The sequence below is a fragment of the Cygnus olor genome, chromosome 5, assembly GCF_009769625.2.
Source record: "Cygnus olor isolate bCygOlo1 chromosome 5, bCygOlo1.pri.v2, whole genome shotgun sequence".
Classification (NCBI taxonomy): Eukaryota; Metazoa; Chordata; class Aves; order Anseriformes; family Anatidae; genus Cygnus; species Cygnus olor.
In genome coordinates this window covers 27,538,311-27,559,203 of record NC_049173.1, presented here as the reverse complement: position 1 = coordinate 27,559,203, position 20,893 = coordinate 27,538,311, and the positions used below count along the sequence as shown (strand labels likewise).

General features: G+C 39.5%; 1 protein-coding gene across 1 annotated transcript in view; it reads right to left on the bottom strand.

The window, feature by feature from the left end:
- Positions 1-2,608, bottom strand: part of LOC121070591 (mucin-5B-like) — a 52,406-nt gene extending 49,798 nt beyond the window's left edge. The window contains exon 1 of the mRNA XM_040557953.1: positions 2,536-2,608. Within this exon, the coding sequence (XP_040413887.1) occupies positions 2,536-2,608 (73 nt within the window). The remainder of the gene's footprint in view (positions 1-2,535) is intronic.
- Between the last annotated feature and the right edge of the window lie 18,285 nt (positions 2,609-20,893).

Here is a 20,893-nt window from a genome sequence, read left to right as displayed (position 1 = left end):
ATTTTGGGAGATGACAAATCAACACTTTCATGATTAGAAAACAAAACAAAACCAAACACCTGATCCTGGGCTCTAAGTGGTTTGGTGCTCTAAGCTCTTGGTTTTTATAAGTAAATACGGCAGGCAGTTCCCATTTAAGAACAATGGCTACAACTTTATCTTGCAAAGGAATCGATCCTCCCAGAATGCAAAAACCATGCTAGGAACATGTTGACTAACAGTTACCTATAACATGCCAAGTCTTAATCTTCAGAGGACTTAGGCTATGAAATGACTAATAGCTGAATCCTGATTGGGATTATGTGAATGAGCACTCTTGGTGTCTAGAGAATTTGTCAGTTGAAGAGGAGCTGGCTGTGTAATTTAATTACATCGCCTTTCTGCTCATACAATAGATGGGGAGAGTCCACAGACTCAGAACTGGATTTGTAACACCCATCTTACCAAATAGGGAAGGATTTCTAATGTAAATGGTGTCCCTGCCCACCATGTAAGCAGACAGAGTACTTGATCCCAGAGCCGAAGGATGCCTGCCTGAAGGGATTAAATACCCCACTCCAAAAGAGGACCCCAAGAGACTGTTGGCTTTGGAGGAGAGGTTTCTGGGCAGCCTCACCATCTTTAGAAGCTGTCCTAGTATCTACTAAAGTTTATTCTCAGACCTAAGCTTTTGTTCTTTTCCCATTTATCTTTGTGAGTGACCACTAGTGATGTACAAAGAAGTAACTTTATGCTTTTCCCACTTCCTCTTTGTCTTTCAGTATCACAGATGATATGATTATGTAAATACATTTATATCATTACAATTGTTGAGAAAATCTAAAAAATGCCTCTGTAAGTCTTAATAATAGGCCAGAATTTGCTCTCACGCAACACCTAGGAACTTCAGCGGGTATAAAATCATCCTGACTTCATGTGAGAGCCAACCTATATTGTGAATGTTTTTTTTATTCTACTGTGAGAACCTTTGTAACAGAGCAAAACAGTATATACACATATTTTGGTCTGTTAATTTTTCTCAAGGAAATAACATGGGCTTTTGTTTATTTAGCAGATATAGTTTTCAAGGAAATTCTAGCTGCATTGGTTTATCTAGCAATTGCACAATGCCACATTGTTGACCATTATAAAAATAAGTGCCTCTCACCTCCAAGAATATGAAAGATAATTTAGTCTTTGATTATTTGGAAACTGAGCAAATCATTAGGAATATTTCTGGATGCACCTTGCCAGGCCTATATCCATCTGCCGATTCAAATACACAATTCCCCTTACAATCAATTCATAAAACTTGGAATTTGACCTAGAATATAAAGTCAGGCACAAAATGTTTGTGAAGACAGCATGGAATTAGGCCAATATTCTGTAGTCAGTCAGGACATCTGAAAATATTTTTCACAGAGTGAGATTTGAATGAAGAGGAGTTCACTGGACTTGGTCTAACCACTATTCATTTATCAAAGCAATTTGTCAGGTTAACATTGCACCTTACAAATAACTTGCTTGTTCAGCGAAGGGCTGAGGATGATTTGACTGATGTTGTATAACTCTAAGAGTGTAAGCTTACACTCAAAGTGACTGTTGTATTTTTGCTTAAATCAACTTACCATGTTTATCAACTTATACATGTTTATTTCATAAATATGAAGTAGCCAAAATTATATTTGCACTTGTTAATGTTTTTAAAATGATATGAAATATAAATTCAGAGGCAATCTGAAGATTTTAAAAAGTTAACTGACAGGGCAGAAATTACTGTACACGAATGGAATTGACTGAACAAGCTTGTACTCATGCAAGTAATTTCTATTTGAGTGGTCCGATTAACTGAACAGGACTTAATAAAATCTGACAAGATCAGCCCTGATTAATGTAATATTATCAGGAGAAAAAAAAATCCACACACACAAAATGATGGATTGCATACATCAGATAAACCTCCCAGTCCTGCTCATACTCAAAACCAACAATTTACATAAATGTCACACCTAATGTACTATCAATGTACAATCGTTACTGAAAATCATTGCCACATGAATATACCCTTCCAGTCTCTTTTGCAAAAGGAGATGCAAGAATTCTTGAGGAATCTGATACTAGCTCCTAGTTGGTGGAAAAGAATGACCAGTGGTCTGGTCTAGCAATGGGGAAATGTAGTGTTTTAAATTGCATAAAAAGAACATAACATTCATAATCTCACTACAAAATACAAAAGAAATAAAATGCTTTTGTAAGGCATAGGCAGTACTGAACAACTGGCACTTGAATGAATGGACATGAATAATGGTTCTTTTTGGTTTGCTCTGCAAGACTACCTTCCAAATGTAGTTATATTCAGTGGCTTGAGGGAACATTAAATTAATCAGCCCAGTTAATAGGCAGACACTAAATATTTGATGAAAGTAACATACAAAGAAGTCTCATTTAAGTGCAACCATTTTTTAAGTGAAACAACAAAATGAGTTTAGTTGCTTAAAATATATTAATAGGTCTAAAAAGCAGCAACAAAAAAAAACAAAGAAAACAACTCCTTACCTGTCTGATGGATACAGCAAACTGCTAACAGGAAGGCCCATTCTGTTACCCGTATCCTCCTGCCAAACCCCATCTTGAGTGGAGTCTGGCACAAGGATGCTGGGTCTAAGGTTGGTCAGGAGGAGTAGTTCACCTGTGTTCTCTCAGTCTTATATAGCAGGTGACTTTGGCTTCAGTCCCAGATTGATTCAGAGAATCTAGAAAGGTGGGGTTTGGGGGATTTTAGCAAATGAACGGGTAAACAGAGGATGCTCTTCCTTCCTCTGCAACTGGCCAATGGTATTTGCATTTTGGGAGGAGTATATACATATATGTACGTATATTTTGTTAAGGTTCAGTCTAAGAAAGAAACATAACATGACTGCAAATAAAACACAACTCATCCTCCACAAAAAAACAGGTCCTGGAACAAATAGAGTTTGATGTTGCTTTAGTTATGCAGATGGTATGTAAGTAACTATTCTAAGTTTTTCAATAGTGACAGTCAGCTCCTGGGCAAAACACAACATAACAACAAACTGCTGATTTATGAAGTCAGAGAAAGTGTGGAGTATTTTAAGTTGGGGAACCCAGCATTAGGGAGTCACTGTGTCTTTGGGGGCAGCTAATCTTGTAAAAAGAACAAATAACCTTGAAGGGTCCTGCACGATCTCAGAGTCACAATGCATGTATGCCATGAAAAGCCCTGTGTAGCACTGACAAGCATTAGGCACCTATCTAATGAACAATAAGGCAGCTTTACCTGGACTGTATCCTATATTTGTTAGAGACATGTTCAGACCTTGCCATCTGCTTCTGAATTGTCTGCAGAGTCTAATTTTGCCTTCTTGTAGAAAATAGCAGGAGTAATTTCAGACAGTCAGCCAGCTTCACCACAGCTTCGTAGGACAGAAAAGTTAGACTGATAATGGCCTGCGACCACATTATTTCAGTACCATTCCTGTGCAATTCCATTCATATGCATGGAGTCATGACGCCTACACATTAGAGAAACAAGCAATGAATCAGTCCTATAAGGGTTAAATAAACCCTTAAATATTTAACAGTAAATATTTAACACTTTTTTTTCCCTGATCATTGATTTTTTGCAGTTCTACTGGGTTATCATTTCATAAGCACAAATGAATGTATACTTCACAAAACAGACAGGATTGCTGTTTCATGCCCCCTTCTCTTTTTAGCTTGACATTAAAGATAGGTAGGATAAGTTGCTCAGGGCAGATTTTTCTCTCTTTCCAAAGTCAATAGATCTTACTTTAACTTGGTTAAACGTGGACAAAAAGTTCAAAGTTAGCGATACAATTCTTTTAAAACTGCTGTTTGGTAAAAACAATGCAGAGTCCAGCACTTCGTGTGCGCATAACATTTGCCCTCAGTTCATCTTCAGCCTCCTGCTGGTCTATAAGAATGAAGGTAGCTGCTGCTCAGTGGGGAATTTAGCAACAGGCACCTGGGAGATGTAATAGGGGTGGCTGAGCTACAGGAGAATTAAGCAGCTAACAAAAAACATCATGCATACTAGGATGTAGAGATTGCAGAAAGGACTTTCTTTGAATAAAATGGGGCAGTATTACCTTCTGCATGTCTGGCAAGATTCGGTTCAGCAATCTTTACTGATGTTTGTCATTTCTGCTGAAGAAGAAGACAAAGTTGGGAAGTTTACTAATTGTAAAATGTGATCTCAATTGGATGCCTAATTCCTCTGGGCTCTTACTGAAATCCTAACCCGTGATTATAAATTCATAAACAGTTCCTAAAAGAATAGGGGAATATAATCACATATCCCATTCAGGTGTTACTCAACTGACTTGTGTCAACTTTTTGTCAGTTCATTTACAGTCCATATTTCCACTTTTGTTTCGAACTAAATATAGTGGATCCTCACTCACTCAGTATTATAAAATAAACCAAAAAGAGTACCTTTATAGAGTGTTTTCTGGACTTTTGGATTGAAATCAGTGGTAGCTTATTATGGCAATGTTAGGGTACTTAAGTCAATATATTAGCCTGTTATAGTATGGAACATGTTCCCTATCGAAATATCCAGGATGTTTAATGAAGTTACATCTTCATAATCAGCAGTAAGCTGTTTACACACCCTAGATCTATATCTTCATGCTTCAGCAGACCAGGAGAAAAGAAAAGACTGGATTTCCTGCCCGTACAACATTGTTTTATTCTGTGCCAGTACTCATAATGAAAGTAAATTCATCTGTACATACAGAAGGCAAATGATATCTTATTTACATGACCAGTTAGATGTATTAAATAAATATACACCAGTCTCACTTAAGAAATTAAACAAGCTACCCATCATACGAGGCTTTCAGCAGCTACTGTGCATATACCTGTAGCAATGGGCTACACGTGATGCTCAAAAGTAGCAGAGCTTTTCTTCTGCCAAACTTGATGTCCCATGGATAGCTGAGCAGTGGATCCCCTTCTTTTAAATTTCTGAGAGTTAATTATAAAAATTATTCCAGTAAAGCAGACTCTGCAACTGCTTCAGAAAGCAGAGATTTCCAGCCATTAGACAACTAATCAGAGCCAAGAATGAGAAAAAAAAATTGGAAATAGTTTCTTTCTTCACATGGGGTATAACAGAGCAAGGGATTAGAGATAAAGGGAGGTATTTTCTGAGGGTGGAATTAGTGCTTCTGATACTCATTGGGGGATAGTGAGGAGGGTGTCCATAGCTAGGATGACTTGGTATGTCAGTGGAGTCGAGGCTGGTTTTGTCTTCTGCTCTGTCTCTTTTGCTCAACTCCTTGCTAAGCAGAGAAAGAACAGCTACCCAGTTCTTTCTTCTTCTCAGACAGTTTTTAGTTTTCACTCACTGTAACTCTGTGTGACTAGAACAATGCATGTCAACCTTAAATACACTGCCTGACTAAGCATTTACTGAGCACGTTGTATGGCCGTTGTGAGAATTGTCCCAGTTGTATTTGTAGATGTTCTTCAAAAGATGTTGCTCAAATCTTCTAATGAAAATTTTATGTAGTTTGGAATTGTTATGATTGCTACTGCTCACACTGATTTTTCTGTTCTACAAGGAGTAGTGACTTTCAAATGGTGTTCCCATGTTCAGCTTATCCACCCATATAGGCTCTTTCTCTCCCACCCTCTCTACCACAAGGAGTGGGTGAAATTGATAATAACAAAAGAGGTATAGAAGAAATTTGGGTGACTCCAAGAGATAGCTAATGAAATTCTGAACGTTATCAGGTTATGTGATCGGACTGATTGCTGGGGAAATCTTATCTGGAGATGAACTTGACATTGTTACAAAAAACAGAAGGGTTTAAGTAAAGGTGTTTATTGGTAACGTGGGCAGGTGCTCCAAGTGGTTCCTGTAGATTAAAGAACAAGCAGTTGGAGGACTTTGGAGTCCCCCCAACGGTATGGTGAAAAGAACTTAACCATGCAGGTAGGGTGGAGCAAGTTCACCTCTCCAGTTGTGTAAGGGCAAAGAAACCCCAGAAGCAAGTTTTGAAGTATTTTAATAATAGAAACTTAAGCAGCAGTATTTACTGTTAATGTATACCAGGAATCCATTTAGAGACCACAGTTTTCATGCTGCCTGGCACTAAAACAAAGCACTTTTGTTTGCAGGAAGAAATGTTTAGGGAGGTGTTAAAAGCATTTTTGTTTCTTTCCTGCATTTTTTTTGTCTGTTTTTCTCAGTTTTTAATGCTATGTAAAACCCAGAAACTTGTGACATATCAGTGTCAAATAGCATGGACATTAATGTAGAATAGATCTGTAAAGTTGCTATAGACTAGCTCTTTTTATAGGAGGTTAATGGAGATGAATTACAAGAGCCAAGGATCTGGATGACAAATATACTTATTTTTTATTTTAAATGTCTACGAAAAAACTATACCAGTGGATTGGTCAATGACAGCAGCTTTTGTAACAAGAAATCCAAAATAATGTGTTTTTTGACTCATAATTCTGAAAATGGATATAATTTCCAATTTTACCTTTTCATCTTGGTTTCTTGCATAAAAGTGGGGACAAAAAAAATAAGATATTGATTTTACTAATTTAATGTAAATATTTCAAATGCCAGATAAAATGTGGATATCATATGAACGCTATCACTGCAGCCTGAAAATAGACCATATAATTACAAGAGCGGCAAGCATTCAGAAGTTAGGAAGGGGTAATATTAAGGCAATTACTGAAACCAGAATTCATCTTCCTTCTGTGTTCAAAATAGAACTCCATTAGGTGTTGAGAACTACCTCCTCACAAGCATGACAAACCAGATGAATCAGGGACCTGGGTAACTCTGCATTGTGCCCCAGATCCGTATAGTCCTTGCTTACCATATGAACTGGGAAAATGAGTGAACAGCTGTGCTGGTCAGAAGTTGAGAATATTTATTGTGATGTGGAAAGCAATGTAAAGTAATGACAAACACTCTGAAATTAATGTAAAACAAGTCGGCATTAACTTAAGCGGAGGACCATAACACCCTTCCCACCTATCTCTGTAGAGAGGTTATCTGTTCTCCCTGGCTTGTGCTGCTCATGGTCTTCCCACCTTTCTCTCATTTTCCTTTTTTCCAATACCCTGTTAACTTCCCCCTACTGAATATATGCACTGCCACTGTGGAAGACTACAATGGACTCTGATCATGGGCTCATTTCCCTGGATCTTGGAACAGACGATGCAGTCTGTTGCCAGCTTAGTATAACATGTCACACCACCTGAGAAATCTCAGGGAGGTTTCTCCATGAAAAACAAAGCTGCATGCAGCTTCACAGTGAAAGGCATGTGGAGAGGGTTAAACTCTTATGGTGGATAGCAGATGAGCTGTGTATTGTATATGGTTATTATCATTTCTTAGTTTCATAGTTAAAATAGTTTTAGCAATGATTACAAAGGTACTATGAAAAGTGGAAGAAAATCTCTGGCTGTGGAGATTAGATCATTGAAACAGAAAACCAGTGAGAGAACACTGGTGAAGGTTAGAAGAAATGAAGTAACTTGCCTCATTTCTCAGTGACGGTAGTCATAGTTTCAGAATGATATCTTAAGTGCACAGTTGTGCTCTCTTCCCTCTTTTTTTGCGTGTATTTTAAAGGATTTGGAAGAGAAGCTTGCAATAGGTATCTTGTACTGTTGACAGACAAGGAAGAGCAGCTGAGCTGTCACTTTGCTCATCTTAACTAAGGGGAAAGAAAGATGCAATGAAAGAAATGAAACTCATGACTAATACCTTGGCAACAACAGCTTCTGCGCATATCAGACTGCATTAATATGTGCCCGTTCACCTTGTGGTTTTCACATGTAATAGCTCTTCTTAAGTACATGGTTTGCTTGACGTCTGTGTGGTCAGTATTTAACCCAGGTGAGCTCAACACCTTCTTCAATCCCTTGGGTTTTAATGCTGTGAGTACTCAGCTGTACTGGATGAATCATTTTATTGCCTAATCTCCATCCTCCAAAAACATCTGGATAAGCTTTGAATAGCTTTGCTGCCAGAAAGCTGCTGCACCTTCTCTTATCTCAGTATTTTTGATTGTTGTGTGGTATTTTTTTAAAGCAGAAAAATGTATATATGTATGTGGTGAATCATTCTTACAAGGTTGAATATCTCTAGGCTCTTCATGCACTTAATTCAGCCGAAAGCATAACTTTTCCATTGCACATACCATCTGAAAACTCACCTGGTAGATTTTTTTTCTTCAGTTTGCAGTATACTCGGTTCTCACAGTGTTAGACTGGTGCTGTTTGTAGCTTCCATTTGGTTTGTCTGGATGGATTGCAGTTTTGCTTTTCTCTTCCGCATAGTACTGATGATGCCTTTCTGGACAATATCACTGATGGTTTATTATCTGTTTGGCATTCACTGTCCTGTATCTTATTAAGCTTTTTCCTTGTCTGCACACATTTCCTTCATTTCATAAAATGCTTATTCAGTGGGACAGTAAAGACTCAAATGAGCTAAATCTGATCTTTTGAATCACTGATGGTGACTTAGACAAAGTTTATTTTTCCGTTGTTTTTCTTCACGAGCTTTGGCATTTCTCCTGCCCCGGCAATTGCATGTGGCCCCTCACTTTTTTCACTTTTTTTTTTTTTTTTTTCCAAAGCACTCTCATGCTTTCATTAACATCTCTTTGTCATCTTCAGAATCTGCTGTTGAATACGTTTTGGTGTATTTTTCCTTCTGTCATGAGGCTTTTTCAGTGCTGCCTGATGAGTCATTTCTGCATCTGCTCCACAAAAAGTTGTTCAGATGTGGGTGTGCTCATTAGTGCTGCACATAGCTCAACCCATGATAGACTAAATTTATGCCAATATTGACAGGTTACTCTAAGTTTAGTCTGAAGACTGTATGCACGGACCAGGTTATAATTTCGACTCCTGTCTGCAGTGCTGACTGAGTTTAGTGGCTCAGATGAACTTCTGCTCCCTTATCTCCTCATCTGCCCTATTCTTCAGATTGATGAAAGTTACCTGGTATCCGTCCTAAGCAAACACCAGTGCAACAATTTTGTTTTCAGTTCATGGCTCTTCTGCTCCCTCTTTCCCTCTCTACCACCCATGCAGAGTAGAAGACAAACCTACAAGTCGAGAAAAGTCTTATACACACTAACTCCTGAAAGAGCTTGATTTGCAAATAAAAGCACAATATAGATAGTTGTGGGCTACCAAGTCTGTTTTGGGATGACTGACACTAATGGTCAGCGGAGATGACCACAGGCACTGCTGTCCTTCGTGACATCATGTTCTATACCATTAGTTAAGGTGGGGTTCCCAGGAAGTTCAAACCCACCTAAAGCACAGCTGCTGCTACCTCCTGTTCCTCAGCACTGGCTACACATGTTCACTCCCACCCTCCAAAATTTTGTTGCTCTTTTGTGCAAGGTTATGCATCATGAATTCAAATATTTTCTAAAGTTTTGACAATCATAAGGATCTTTTTTTTTTTTTTTTTTTTTTTTTTTGTGGCTTGCGGCCTATTATTTTTCCAAATTCTGGGTTACATACACTGAAAAACACACCTAACATGACGTATTTGTGGCATGAAGATTTTTGGAGGGAGCTTCTATGATTTCATACAAGCCCTTGTTGTTTTCTCAGAGCACATCTAGATGTTACAGCAGCACTTGTAAGCCTTTTCCCCCATCTAGTAATTCTGTTTCATTCTTCCTTTTTCTTACACATTCCTACCTCAATTTCAGATCTCTTAAATATTAGAAAAATCACCAGGAGATTGTTAAGTGCACTTCTTTCTGCTCAGGGACAGGGAATCAGTGTTCTAGTTTAATTCTTTATGTATATATATATATGTATGTATTTGATCTTTCATCAAATGCTTCCTAAAAGTAGGATTTTCCGAAACTCTAGGCATTGTCCTGTACATAAGTCATCAAAAGGGCTGCTGTATCCTTGGAGGAGAGGGGCTGTGAGCCATGTAGCTGTGGCGATATTATCCTGTGGCAATGCTCTCCATATGCTATCCGTGAAAACAGACTGGTGGTGAGTACAGACCATGCTCTCTAATTATGCTGTAGCCAGCAAGCAGAATAAGAGAAGCAAAGAATGGATGTAAATTTGGTATTATTTCTCTTGCCCCAACCTAACTGCACAAAGGAGCTAGGCAGATATAAGAGTAACCGAGCCTGCGTTCTGTGGACTGCAACAGCATCCTTTATATTAAAACCAAGCAAAGTGCTGCCTGTCAACTCAGGATGTTTCTCTGACTGCACAGTTTGACTGGTCCCTCTTTCAGGGAAAGGTTCCAGAGTAACTGAACTGTATTACTTATTGGATTTTTTTATTATTTTTTTTTTTACTGCTGAGGTGAGTTTTAATTTTTGTTCTTTCCTTGCAAACAGAAAGAACATGCAAAGCAATTTGCACTTGGTTTAAATTAATTGCCATTCTGCATATGGTATTTAAGGGCAGTCAAAGCAGAATGTTGATGGATCTCATGCAATCAGGCTTTGCTTTGGGAGAGGCTGCAAGTCACCCATTCTATTTATTGTTTGCATGTCATAACCTTTCAGTGTATGTTTGTATATGCATGCTGTTTTGCTAGTTTACCATAAGGAATACATTGCAAGTGCTGAGAAGTGCTGTAATAGAGTTTGTTTCTTCACTTCTAGTTTCAAATTCCCAAAGAGAATTTGAATTGAACCAGGCTCCATTTATTCTTATCTCTGTGGCACACATCAGTGAAGAAGAAAGGAGTCTCCAGATCTTTAACAATTACACCTCATCCAAACTTGACTGTATTTTAGGACTACATTCAGTAATGGTGCTGACTGATTTGTATAAACATTGCAATGTAATGCCTACTCTTGAAGATTTTTGCACATAATGAGCAAGATTCTGATCTCACTTACATTCCTGTATGTCACAGCAAAGAGTACACAGGTACCCTGCTTAAAGATAAGAAGCTTGAGAATCAGATTACATGCAGATAGTGTGCTATTAAAGTGGCTTAGTGAAGACAAGATGCTGGTCTGAGATCCTGAAGGTCAGTATCCTAATAAGTGTCCAACACAGGTTCTTTATGAAACGCATGTCGCTGCACATAAGATCTCTTCAAATTTTTTGGTTAAAGTACGAAGTGCTTGGGTCCCATGGAGGAAGGGTAGAATTTAACATGGAAATCATTCATTAGGAATAAAAGTGTTGCTGCTGTTTCATTGCTGAGCTTGCTGGTTCTCTGTCAGGAAACACCAGGCAGTGTTGTGAAGGGCTACACACTGCTATGGATTTTCTCTACCACTTGACTTTTTCTTTGCTGATGCATTTCTATAGAATCATAGAATGATTTGGATTGTAAGGGAACTTAAAGATCACCTATTTCCAACCCCTCTGCCACGGGCAGGGACACCTTCCACTAGATGAGGTTGCTTAAAGCCCCATCCAGCCTGGCCTTGGACACTTCCAGGGTTGGGGCATCCACAGCTTCTCTGTACAGACTGTTCCAATGCCTCACTACTCTCACAGTAAAGAGTTTTTTCTGGATATTTAATCTAAACCTACCCTTTTTCAGTTTAAAACCATTACCCCTTGTCCTATCATTACAAGCTCTTGTAAAATGTCTCTCTCCATCTTTCTTGTAGGCCCCCTTTAAGTACTGGGATCATTGCAGGAATCTGCAGGGTCTGTGGTCTCCTACAGAAGTGGCTGTGGCAATATGCTGAGAGCCAGGAGTCCTTGGATTTCTTTTCACCTTTACGATTTCCTTGCAGAACACCACTGGGTAAGATTCCTCTGTGTCTGATATCCCATTTATCTTCAGCCTGGCTAATATAATTTGATTATAAATACCTCAAGAAGGAACTAACAAATTCTACATCTACATACTAGTGTGACAGGAATGTGAAAATGGTTGCTAATGGATTTTATTTTATTTTATTTTTTAAATAAGGAAATAGCTAGCTAAAAATACTAATCTTTTTCCCCAGATTTTGCTCTGGTGTGTAGGAATGGCCTCTTCCACCTGCAGTGACTTCGTTACATCTTGGCACTAGAAGCAAATTATAGTATCTTTCAGACTGTTCTAATCTGGGCAAAGGAACAAATATCAAAGTAATATTTAATGTTTTAAGCACAAACTTGTCCAACTCTAGTACTTTTTAGGTGTGCTTTATATATTTGAGATAAACTGAACTCTTTTCTGTTCCTGTTCAAGTCAATAAGAAGTTTAACCCTTGTATTCAGTTTGAACATAATCATGTCAACAGTGAGGGAATCTTTTGAGACTTTTGTACGTAATAAAATGTATTGTTGGATTAACATCAGACACCTTAATTGTGAAGACAATGGTGGTCTCAACCATAGAGCATGCTGTACTTACACAATGGACAATCCAGTGGGTTTTTCCATTTTGCGTTATTTTGCTCCTAACAGAAGCAACATCCTGTATAGACAAGTACAAGTAGGGCTTTGGGAAAGAGTTCCAGTTTGACCACTCGTGAAAGAACTGAATGAGCTCATTCTGTACGTCAGAGACATTAGCTGTATCCAAGAAGACATCTGGCTGTAGAATTATTTGCTAGGATATCTGTGGATCAAAACTATATAAAAGTTCTGAATGGAACAAAACATTTGGTGTGTTATATTTTGAAACCAAGGAGAACAGAATGGAGGGTCAGGAAACTCTCATGGTTATTCTTTTGGGCGTATCTGCTAATCCGTCACTATTTTAGCTAATATTTGCTCATAAAGGAATGTAAGTGCATTTATTCAGTTTTAAACAAAAACATATTTTAAAAATCAATGGCTCTTGAATTTTAATATAGGGAAGTTGTTCCTGTAGGCTGAGGCAGGAACATTTTCTAAACTGATTTTGTGAAGAATACTTTGGGAAAAAACTGTGTTCAGGTATTTTTCTTCTGTGGTCCAGAGATCACAAAAATGAAAGTCACGACATAGATATATGAAAATTATTATTTTTAAAAAATTACGATAATTTGCTAAAATATAAGAACTTGCATTTACAGTGATTAACCTTAGAGATCCTCTATTCTTCACAGTCTGGTAAGAATTTGGTCTCTGTAGAACATTATTCACTTCCCACTGAAGAGACTTCTGTGGAAGCTCATACAAATTTTATTAATTCTTTAATAATGTACACTTTGCTGATGATTGCATCCCTTCGCAGACTGGCTTACTATGTGGGCAAAATGCTTCCTATCCCAAGGCAATGTATAATGCAGACTCCTGGAACCTGAATGACTGCATATCTACTGATACGAACTCTTGAACCATTGGTTACCCATTAGCTAGAACATGACCGACTAGTTTTGATTTGTTCCTGAATTTGTCTTATGAAAGCTTTACCTTATAGCACTGCCAGATGTGATTAAAACATTTTCCATTCTAAGACCCTCTTTCCAATTGCTATGGCTTTGTCAATCTTTTAATTGTTTAGTTGATATTTTACAGGCTTTTTATATACTTGCATCAAATATTTTTGGAAGAGGAAGATGGAAATATTTCAGTCAGAATGGTCCAGCTGTTCAGAATGAGACAAGAGAACAAATTGCTTGGTGTATCATTTAACATGTCAAGGTGTTGCAGGATATGGGAGTCTGGGAGGATCTTGCTTCTGTTTAAAAAGTATATCCTGTCAACTACATTTGTAAAGCAAAACACTGCTTCATTGGAATTTATCGGAATTCAAGTTGTTCATACAAGTTTTGATGCCATCCTAAGGTGTTATTTTTTTAGCTCAAAAAGATCCTGATATTTCTATTGTGTGGTAAAGCATTTACTGAATGCCAAATCAAACTCTTAACCTTTCTGTAATTCAGCTGAAAAGTAAACTAGATACTAGGAAACAGAATCAAGCCTTTCTGATAAATACCTGTTTGCTTTGTTAATGTGTAGTTTTTATTTTTCCCAGAACTAATGTAAAGAATGTAGGTAAGTGGTTGCTGGTTTTACCCAACATGAGAACTACTTTCACCCTCTTCCTTTACCATAAGAATAACCACAGCAGATAAGAGGAAGCTTTCATCCAACCCAATACCCTGTCTGTGGCAGTGGCCAACACTGGATGTCAAGGAGAAAGAACTGAGCAAGCACAAAGTGATTAACCCCCATAAATCCCACCCTACTCCACAACTATGTAGGTCAGAGTATCCTGCCTTTGGTTTGAATATCTCTATGGCTTTTTTCTTTTGTAGTTATTTTTTGTTTGTTTTGTTATTACTTTTAAGTCAAAAGGGGATATAGATCATGGTTCCAGTCAATCTGGTAAAGAAGCAAGCTTAAAATTGGAGTTAAAGACCTCGAAGACTGACCAATTTCATTCTCTTCATGACATTTTGTGGCAGATTAGCTGTTGCCAGCAAATGAGCTTCCTCTTCACTGTCTCTTTTCCTTTTGCCTTTTGCTGTTGCTGCTGCCATCAGCACCAGGCTAAAAGAGTGACAGCTTCCTCTTACAGAAGCCAATGGGAGATGAAAAGTGGAGCACTGACTGAAACAGAGGGGAGAGAAAAAATGTGGGACTGGGGGATCATAAAGGGAGAACACCTACGAAGAATGAATGAGGAGACAGAATGCAGAGAGGTGCTAGAGAGAAATGGGTATGTACAAGTGAGGAAGATGAGAATGAGTATAAGTTAGCAAGTGAAAAAATTAATGGGATAATATAGCTATTTGTACCTCTAACTTAAACACAACTAAAGATACTGGCTGGTCTTTGTGACTGAAAGAGTTAAACATCTTGGTATAAGTAATTCCCTTCTGTGCTGTTCTGTGCAAGCCATGGAAAGGACGTCATGCTATTGAATTTTATTTGTCTTGGAGGTGGTGCACGGACATCCTTGTATCTCGGAGTCTCCTTTAAATGACATTGCTTTCTGGAGTTTAAGAAAAGTTTCTGTCCCTAGCCAACTTTGATCTCCCCCTGGCTTGTGGCTAATGTACTAAAACTAGCAGAGCAGGGGCCACATTATTACAGAAATAACTAGCAAATTCTCATTTTCAGGTATTTGTCTGTTTCCTTTAAGCTTCATAAATAGCATATGTAACCTTAGATGCCTATTACTGTTCTTTCTTTCCTCTCTTCCGTGTCTTTATATTACCTTTTATCTCTAAGAATTCTCATATTTTGTGTTTGTACAGCACAGCAGAGCATAATGGTATGCCATTCTACAGCAAGCACTACCATGGCTTAATAAATATCTAGATAAATAATAACAGGACAATGCAGAGAGATGTAAGCAAAATGAAACTCTAATCTAGTTTGGCAAAGCATGTATAGGAATGTTTCAAAGAACTGATTCAGAGCATAGTTTATTATTTTGTCTAGCACAGGAAAATCCTGGTCTGTGTGAGTAGGATTCTTAACTGTTAGGGCAACACGATGCCAAAGCAAGCTTTTAGTTTATTCTGAAACGCGTATGTTCTTACACTACCTTTCTGAATAAGTATGTGGAATTGAATTGGGTATTAGGTGTAATCTGACATTGCAGACACAAGCAATCCCAGTTGTTTTAACAGAGCTATTCATGAGCTTAGAGTTTAACAAACTCTCAAGAAGTTTGCTGAGTTTGCACCTAAGAACCAATACCCCACAGACCCCAAATGGGAATGTTCTTAATGCAAGAGAATCAGAAAACTAGAAAAAGGCAACACCCAGTGGAGGGGAAGGGAGGAAGGAAAAAACGGAGAGAGAAAAGAGTAGACTTACCCTTTCACTGCTACTCATTCCCTTCTATAAAGGAATGTTGCTTAATGTATTGCATGATTTTTACAGAAATATTTCAACCAAAACTTCCAGTCTTTTTACTGTATTCCTGTATCCTTCAAATGGCTATCCAACTGAACGTCTTGATGGCTTATATTCTGATCTCTTCATTAGAAAGTACATTTTTGATGAGGATTTACTTTAGCTACTAGCGATTATTTTACAAGGTTCTAATCTGTCAGCATGTACATTGTTTTGGGGCTGAGCCAAGACCACACCTCATGAACATTTTTAGGCACAAGGCTGAAGGTAACACAACTCATCTACAATGCCAGTCTCTGTCTAACTGTTTGCTCTGTATGGATTCAGTTTGTGTGACGCTTGATAAACATCTAAGCCTTCGTCAAAATGAATAGGAGATTTATTAGCAGGGCTAAAATGACAACTACCCTCAACCTTTGCAGAACTCAAGGGCAAAGCAGTTTTTCCAGTTAGAAGGAGCACTATGTCTGCTACCAGCAGCTAATGATGTCACAAGCATGGGTAGACTCGGAGGATCCTGAACGAACCTATAATCAAATCAGATTCGGTGAAATAAGCAACTACCACTGTCCCAACCACCCCAACGTTAATACCAGAGGGACCAATTCTTTCTGCTGGGAGCAATTCCTCAAGAGGCAGAAGCATTGTAAGAAAGTGTTTACAGATAATACGCTGACTGCTTGTTTACAATTTGTTTGCAAGGTTGTTGCATATATGTGTGTTACATGTTACATGCAATGTACAGACGTGTAAATGTAACACTACAGTATGCCCTACTGGAAACAAAAAGATACCCTTGCATCACTACAGCCTGTGGGAGTGAGTTCTACAAATCCCTTTTTACATCTATCAACATATCTATATCACAGTAGCAATACTAACTGCTTAGAGTGTCTATAGTGACATAGAAGTACGTGGAAGAAGCAAGCATTTAAACACATTGCTAAAATATTGCAAGACTTTTCTTCAAGTGTCAATGATGCAAGTATTTTCATGATGCTGACTTTGGGCCAAATTTTGTCCTGACTGCACAAATCCAGTCCTCTTGGCTTCAGCTAAATTGGCTAGGAGAGTAGGATTTGGCTTTGTTACATCCACTTAGGTAGGCACGTCTAATAACTCTCTGATGGCAAAATAATTAGTCATCTTTTTAGAAGCTGTCTGAAGGCTTTGTGTGCTGAAAATTTTGCCTAATTTTTCTAATTTATACCATCTAAATCAATAAAGCATGTTATTTCCACCTACAAATCTTATGGTACATATGACCTTCACTGGAGAGAGAGAAGGCTGTATAGATGACCAGGAAGGTGAATGTCCCCCTGCACCTGGATCTGGTGAGGCCACGCGTCTGAGTCCTGTGTTCAGTTTTGGGCCTCTCAGTACAAGAAGGACATTGAGGCCCTGGAGCATGTCCAGAGAAGGGCTACAAATCCGGTGAAGGGTCTGGAACACAAGTCCTGTGAGGAGCGACTGAGGGAACTGGGGTTGTTTAGTCTGGAGAAGAGGAGGGTCAGGGGAGACCTTATTGCTCTCTACAACTACCTGAAAGGAAGGTGTGGGGAGATGGGGTTCGGCCTCTTCTTGCAGATAACTAGTGATAGGACTAGAGGGAATGGCCTCAAGTTGCATCAGAGGAGGTTCAAGTTGGAAACTAGGAGAAATTTCTTCTCAGGAAGAGTAGTCAGGCATATTGGAACGGGTTGCCCAGGGAGGTGGTGGAGTCACCGTCCCTGGGGATGTTTAAGGAAAGGTCGGATGTGGTACTTAGGGACTTGGCTTAGTGGGTGATATTGGTGGTAGGGGGACTGTTGGAACGGATGATTTTGGAGGTCTTTTCTATCCTTAATGATCCTATGATTTCAGAGAAGCAATGATAAAAGTAGCTCCAAACTGATTACTGGAAGGAACAGGAAAAAAAATGGTTGAAATAACAAATTTAAAGAGACAACAAATGTACATTCTTTTTGTAGATCCTTTTACCTTTGGCATCCTTATGCACTAATCAAAGAAAGTATTCTTAATGTGCGAGCTTATATATATATATGTATGCATATCAATGCAATTGCCTAAAACAGATGAAGTATCTGAGGTGCATCCTAGATTACACACAAGTATTTGGGAGAAAGGAGCAAAATAATCTGTAGCCTCAAGCAAACAGCCTTTTGCTATTGTATTGTACTGAAGCTTAACTTTGTCAAGGTAGACCACTCATCCTCTGTGTAACTGCTGATAGGTGAATAAATCAAATGCACAGCTGTTAAGCTTCATATGCAGATCCAAAAGCAGACAGCTATATTTACCAGAGACAAAAAATATGGTTTCAGCTTCTTTGAAAAGTGAAAGCTTATGGATTTAAGTATATTTTAAAAAATTATGTGTAAAATATCTATTTGGAAACTTTAAGAAAACAAACGTCATTAAACAGAATGAAACAGTCAATAGCCATGTCATGTAACACAAGAAATGCAATATATAATCATCTCTACAAATACGCATTAAGCTGCCCAACACAATGGATATTAAAAGTAAAACAAAGAATAAATAACAAGAAAATAATAGCCTCAAGAAATATAAGGGTAGAATTTCTATTTTAGTAATGTGGCAAATGTGCTGTCCTCGCATATGTTCTGGTGTTTCCTTGAAAGCTACCTGTTGATCTTGACAGCCATCACTTTTGTAGTCAGGAGGCCTGTGTTCATTTGTATGAGACATGAAATTCTCAGCAGTGCCAGAAAAACAGTTTGGCACACCTTATGGAGAGGAACACGTACAACTCCAATCCTTCCCTATATTGTCTGTTGTCTAAACTGACACAAACCTCAGCCTTGCCTGAAGGCCCTGTCAGCAGAGCAGGAATGGGCACCAGACAGAGGCAGTGGGGGCACCTGTGAAGGCACACAGGTGTCTGTAAAGTGCAATACCAATGAAACTTTCTGCAGGGAGTGTTGGGGGACACTTCGTCACCTGTGCTTTTCTACCTGTCAAATTTAATCTCCCCTGCAGTGCTGGGGTAGCAGGTTACCTTGGCACAGTGAATTAGCTTGTGCTGAGGCATTTTGGGTGGAAAGACTGGGATTTCATTTGTGGTTCCTGCTTGCATGAGGGAACGGGTTTCACCCTGAATTCCTGTCAGGAAAAAAAAAAAAAAAAGAAAAGAAAAAAAAAAGAAAAAAAGAACAATGAAACAACGAATAGAAATAATAATAATAATAATAATAATAATAATAATAGAACAAGGCCCCCTTCAAGCACAATTTTGGTTGCTGCCCCAGAAGCAGAAATACAAGAAATACAGCAGACATACTACACAAGTCCTCTCAGAAGAGGTTTCCCAATAAGGCAGGAGTACCTCTGTACATACCTTGCTGCCTTTCTCCTGAAGAAGCAGGAACAATGTTGAATTGCCATCTCCAGAGCTGAAGGCACCCCGCGTGTGTGACGCAGGGCCCTGCCGCAGGAGTGCCTGTCACCCCTCAGTGCTGTGTGCTGAGGCAAAGTATGCATGCCAGTCCCCAGCAAGGGCTGTGCTGTCCACAGGAGGTCTGGTGATGCTTTGCTTTCAGGCAGACATCATCTCTGAGGTGTCGCTTAAGCTCGATGCTGGCCAGGACGAAGCACGGCCTGCCTCAGCCACTCTGCTCCCAGGTACAGCAGAGCAAAGCCTTCCCTGCAGTCAGGGCCTGTCAGCCTGAGGAGACCCCGCAGCTTTAAGAGGGTGTACCCAAAGGCCACCTGAGGAAGGGGTCCTGTCTCTGCTGTGTTTCTCAGTATTTCCCTTGTCACTGCTACATGAGGTCACTCCCGGAGCTTGGTGAGTTTTGGGTTAGGCCCTGGGAATGACAAAACCTCCTTTTGCCAGGCTCCTCATGGCTCCTGCAGTGCTGCTTATTTCCAGCATTATCTTGAGCTGTTTGTGGCAGCTCTGGTCATGTTTTAAGCACATAAAGCTCTCTGAAGGTAGTGGATTGTTGTTCTCTCTCCTCCCTCCCAAATTGCTCTTACATCATGGACAAACGTGGTGTATTCAACTAAATTGTTTCATCCCCTTCTGTTTCCTCTTAGACCTTGTAAAAATGGTTTTCAAAGAGCTGTGCAGGGCTTGATTCTTTGTTATTTAATAGCATTTGGGACTAAATTATTTGTAAAAAAATATTTTTAGTGCATTACATTAATTCTGCCTTTGATATAAGCTTTTAAAAACAGTCCTCAGATTAAAGCAATTTGTTACCAGACAGCTTTATTATGTGCAGTTTCTAAATGCTTTTCCTGCCAAGGCTGCCAGATCAGATTAATCTCACATTGCTTAAAGTGAATTGTCCGTTTGAATAACTAAACCTGCCTTTAAAAAGATGGTCACTTCTTTATTGTTGCTATTATAAGAAAGATAATAATCCTCATGCTGTATGTAGTTTGATTCCCAGAATGCAAGGTCTGTCCACTGGGGCCCCTGGGGACCCAAAGGGGGTCACCGGGGGTTGTCCGCTGGAGCACCCGGGTCACGCTGGGGGTCACCGGGGGGTGTCCACTGGGGCACCCGTGGGCTCACAGGGCGTCACCGAGGGCAAGAGTCAGGCGCCCGTGGTTTCCAACAGGGGTTGCCGGGGTGGTGTCCACCAGGGCAACCCGTGGTGCCCGCCGGGGGTTGCCCGGGGGTGTCCACCCGTGCACACAGGGGACCCAACAGGGGTCACCGGGGGGTGTCCGCGCGGGGTGCCCGGAGTCCCAAAGGGGGTCACCGGGGGGTGTCCGCTGGGGCCACCCATGGGCTCACAGGCGGTCACCGGGGGCGAGAGTCGGGGCAACCCGGGGGTCCCAACTTGATTCTCCTTTATTGTGTGTTAGCAGACTTGTGGAATAATGCCCATGTGACTATACCAGAATGAGTGAACAAGATAGAAGAAAGTCTCTGTCTGTGTATGGTAGTTGAAGAACTGATGCGCAGCTAAGCACCACCATGCCACTCTCTTTCTCCCCCCTCCTCTAAGGGCAGGGGTTAGAAAATACGATGGAAAACAGCTCATGGGTTGAGATATGGACAGGGAGATCACTCATCAGTTACTGTCACAGTCAAACAGACTCAGCATAAGGGAGATTAATGTAATTATTGCATATTGATTAATAGATTAGAGCAATGAGAACT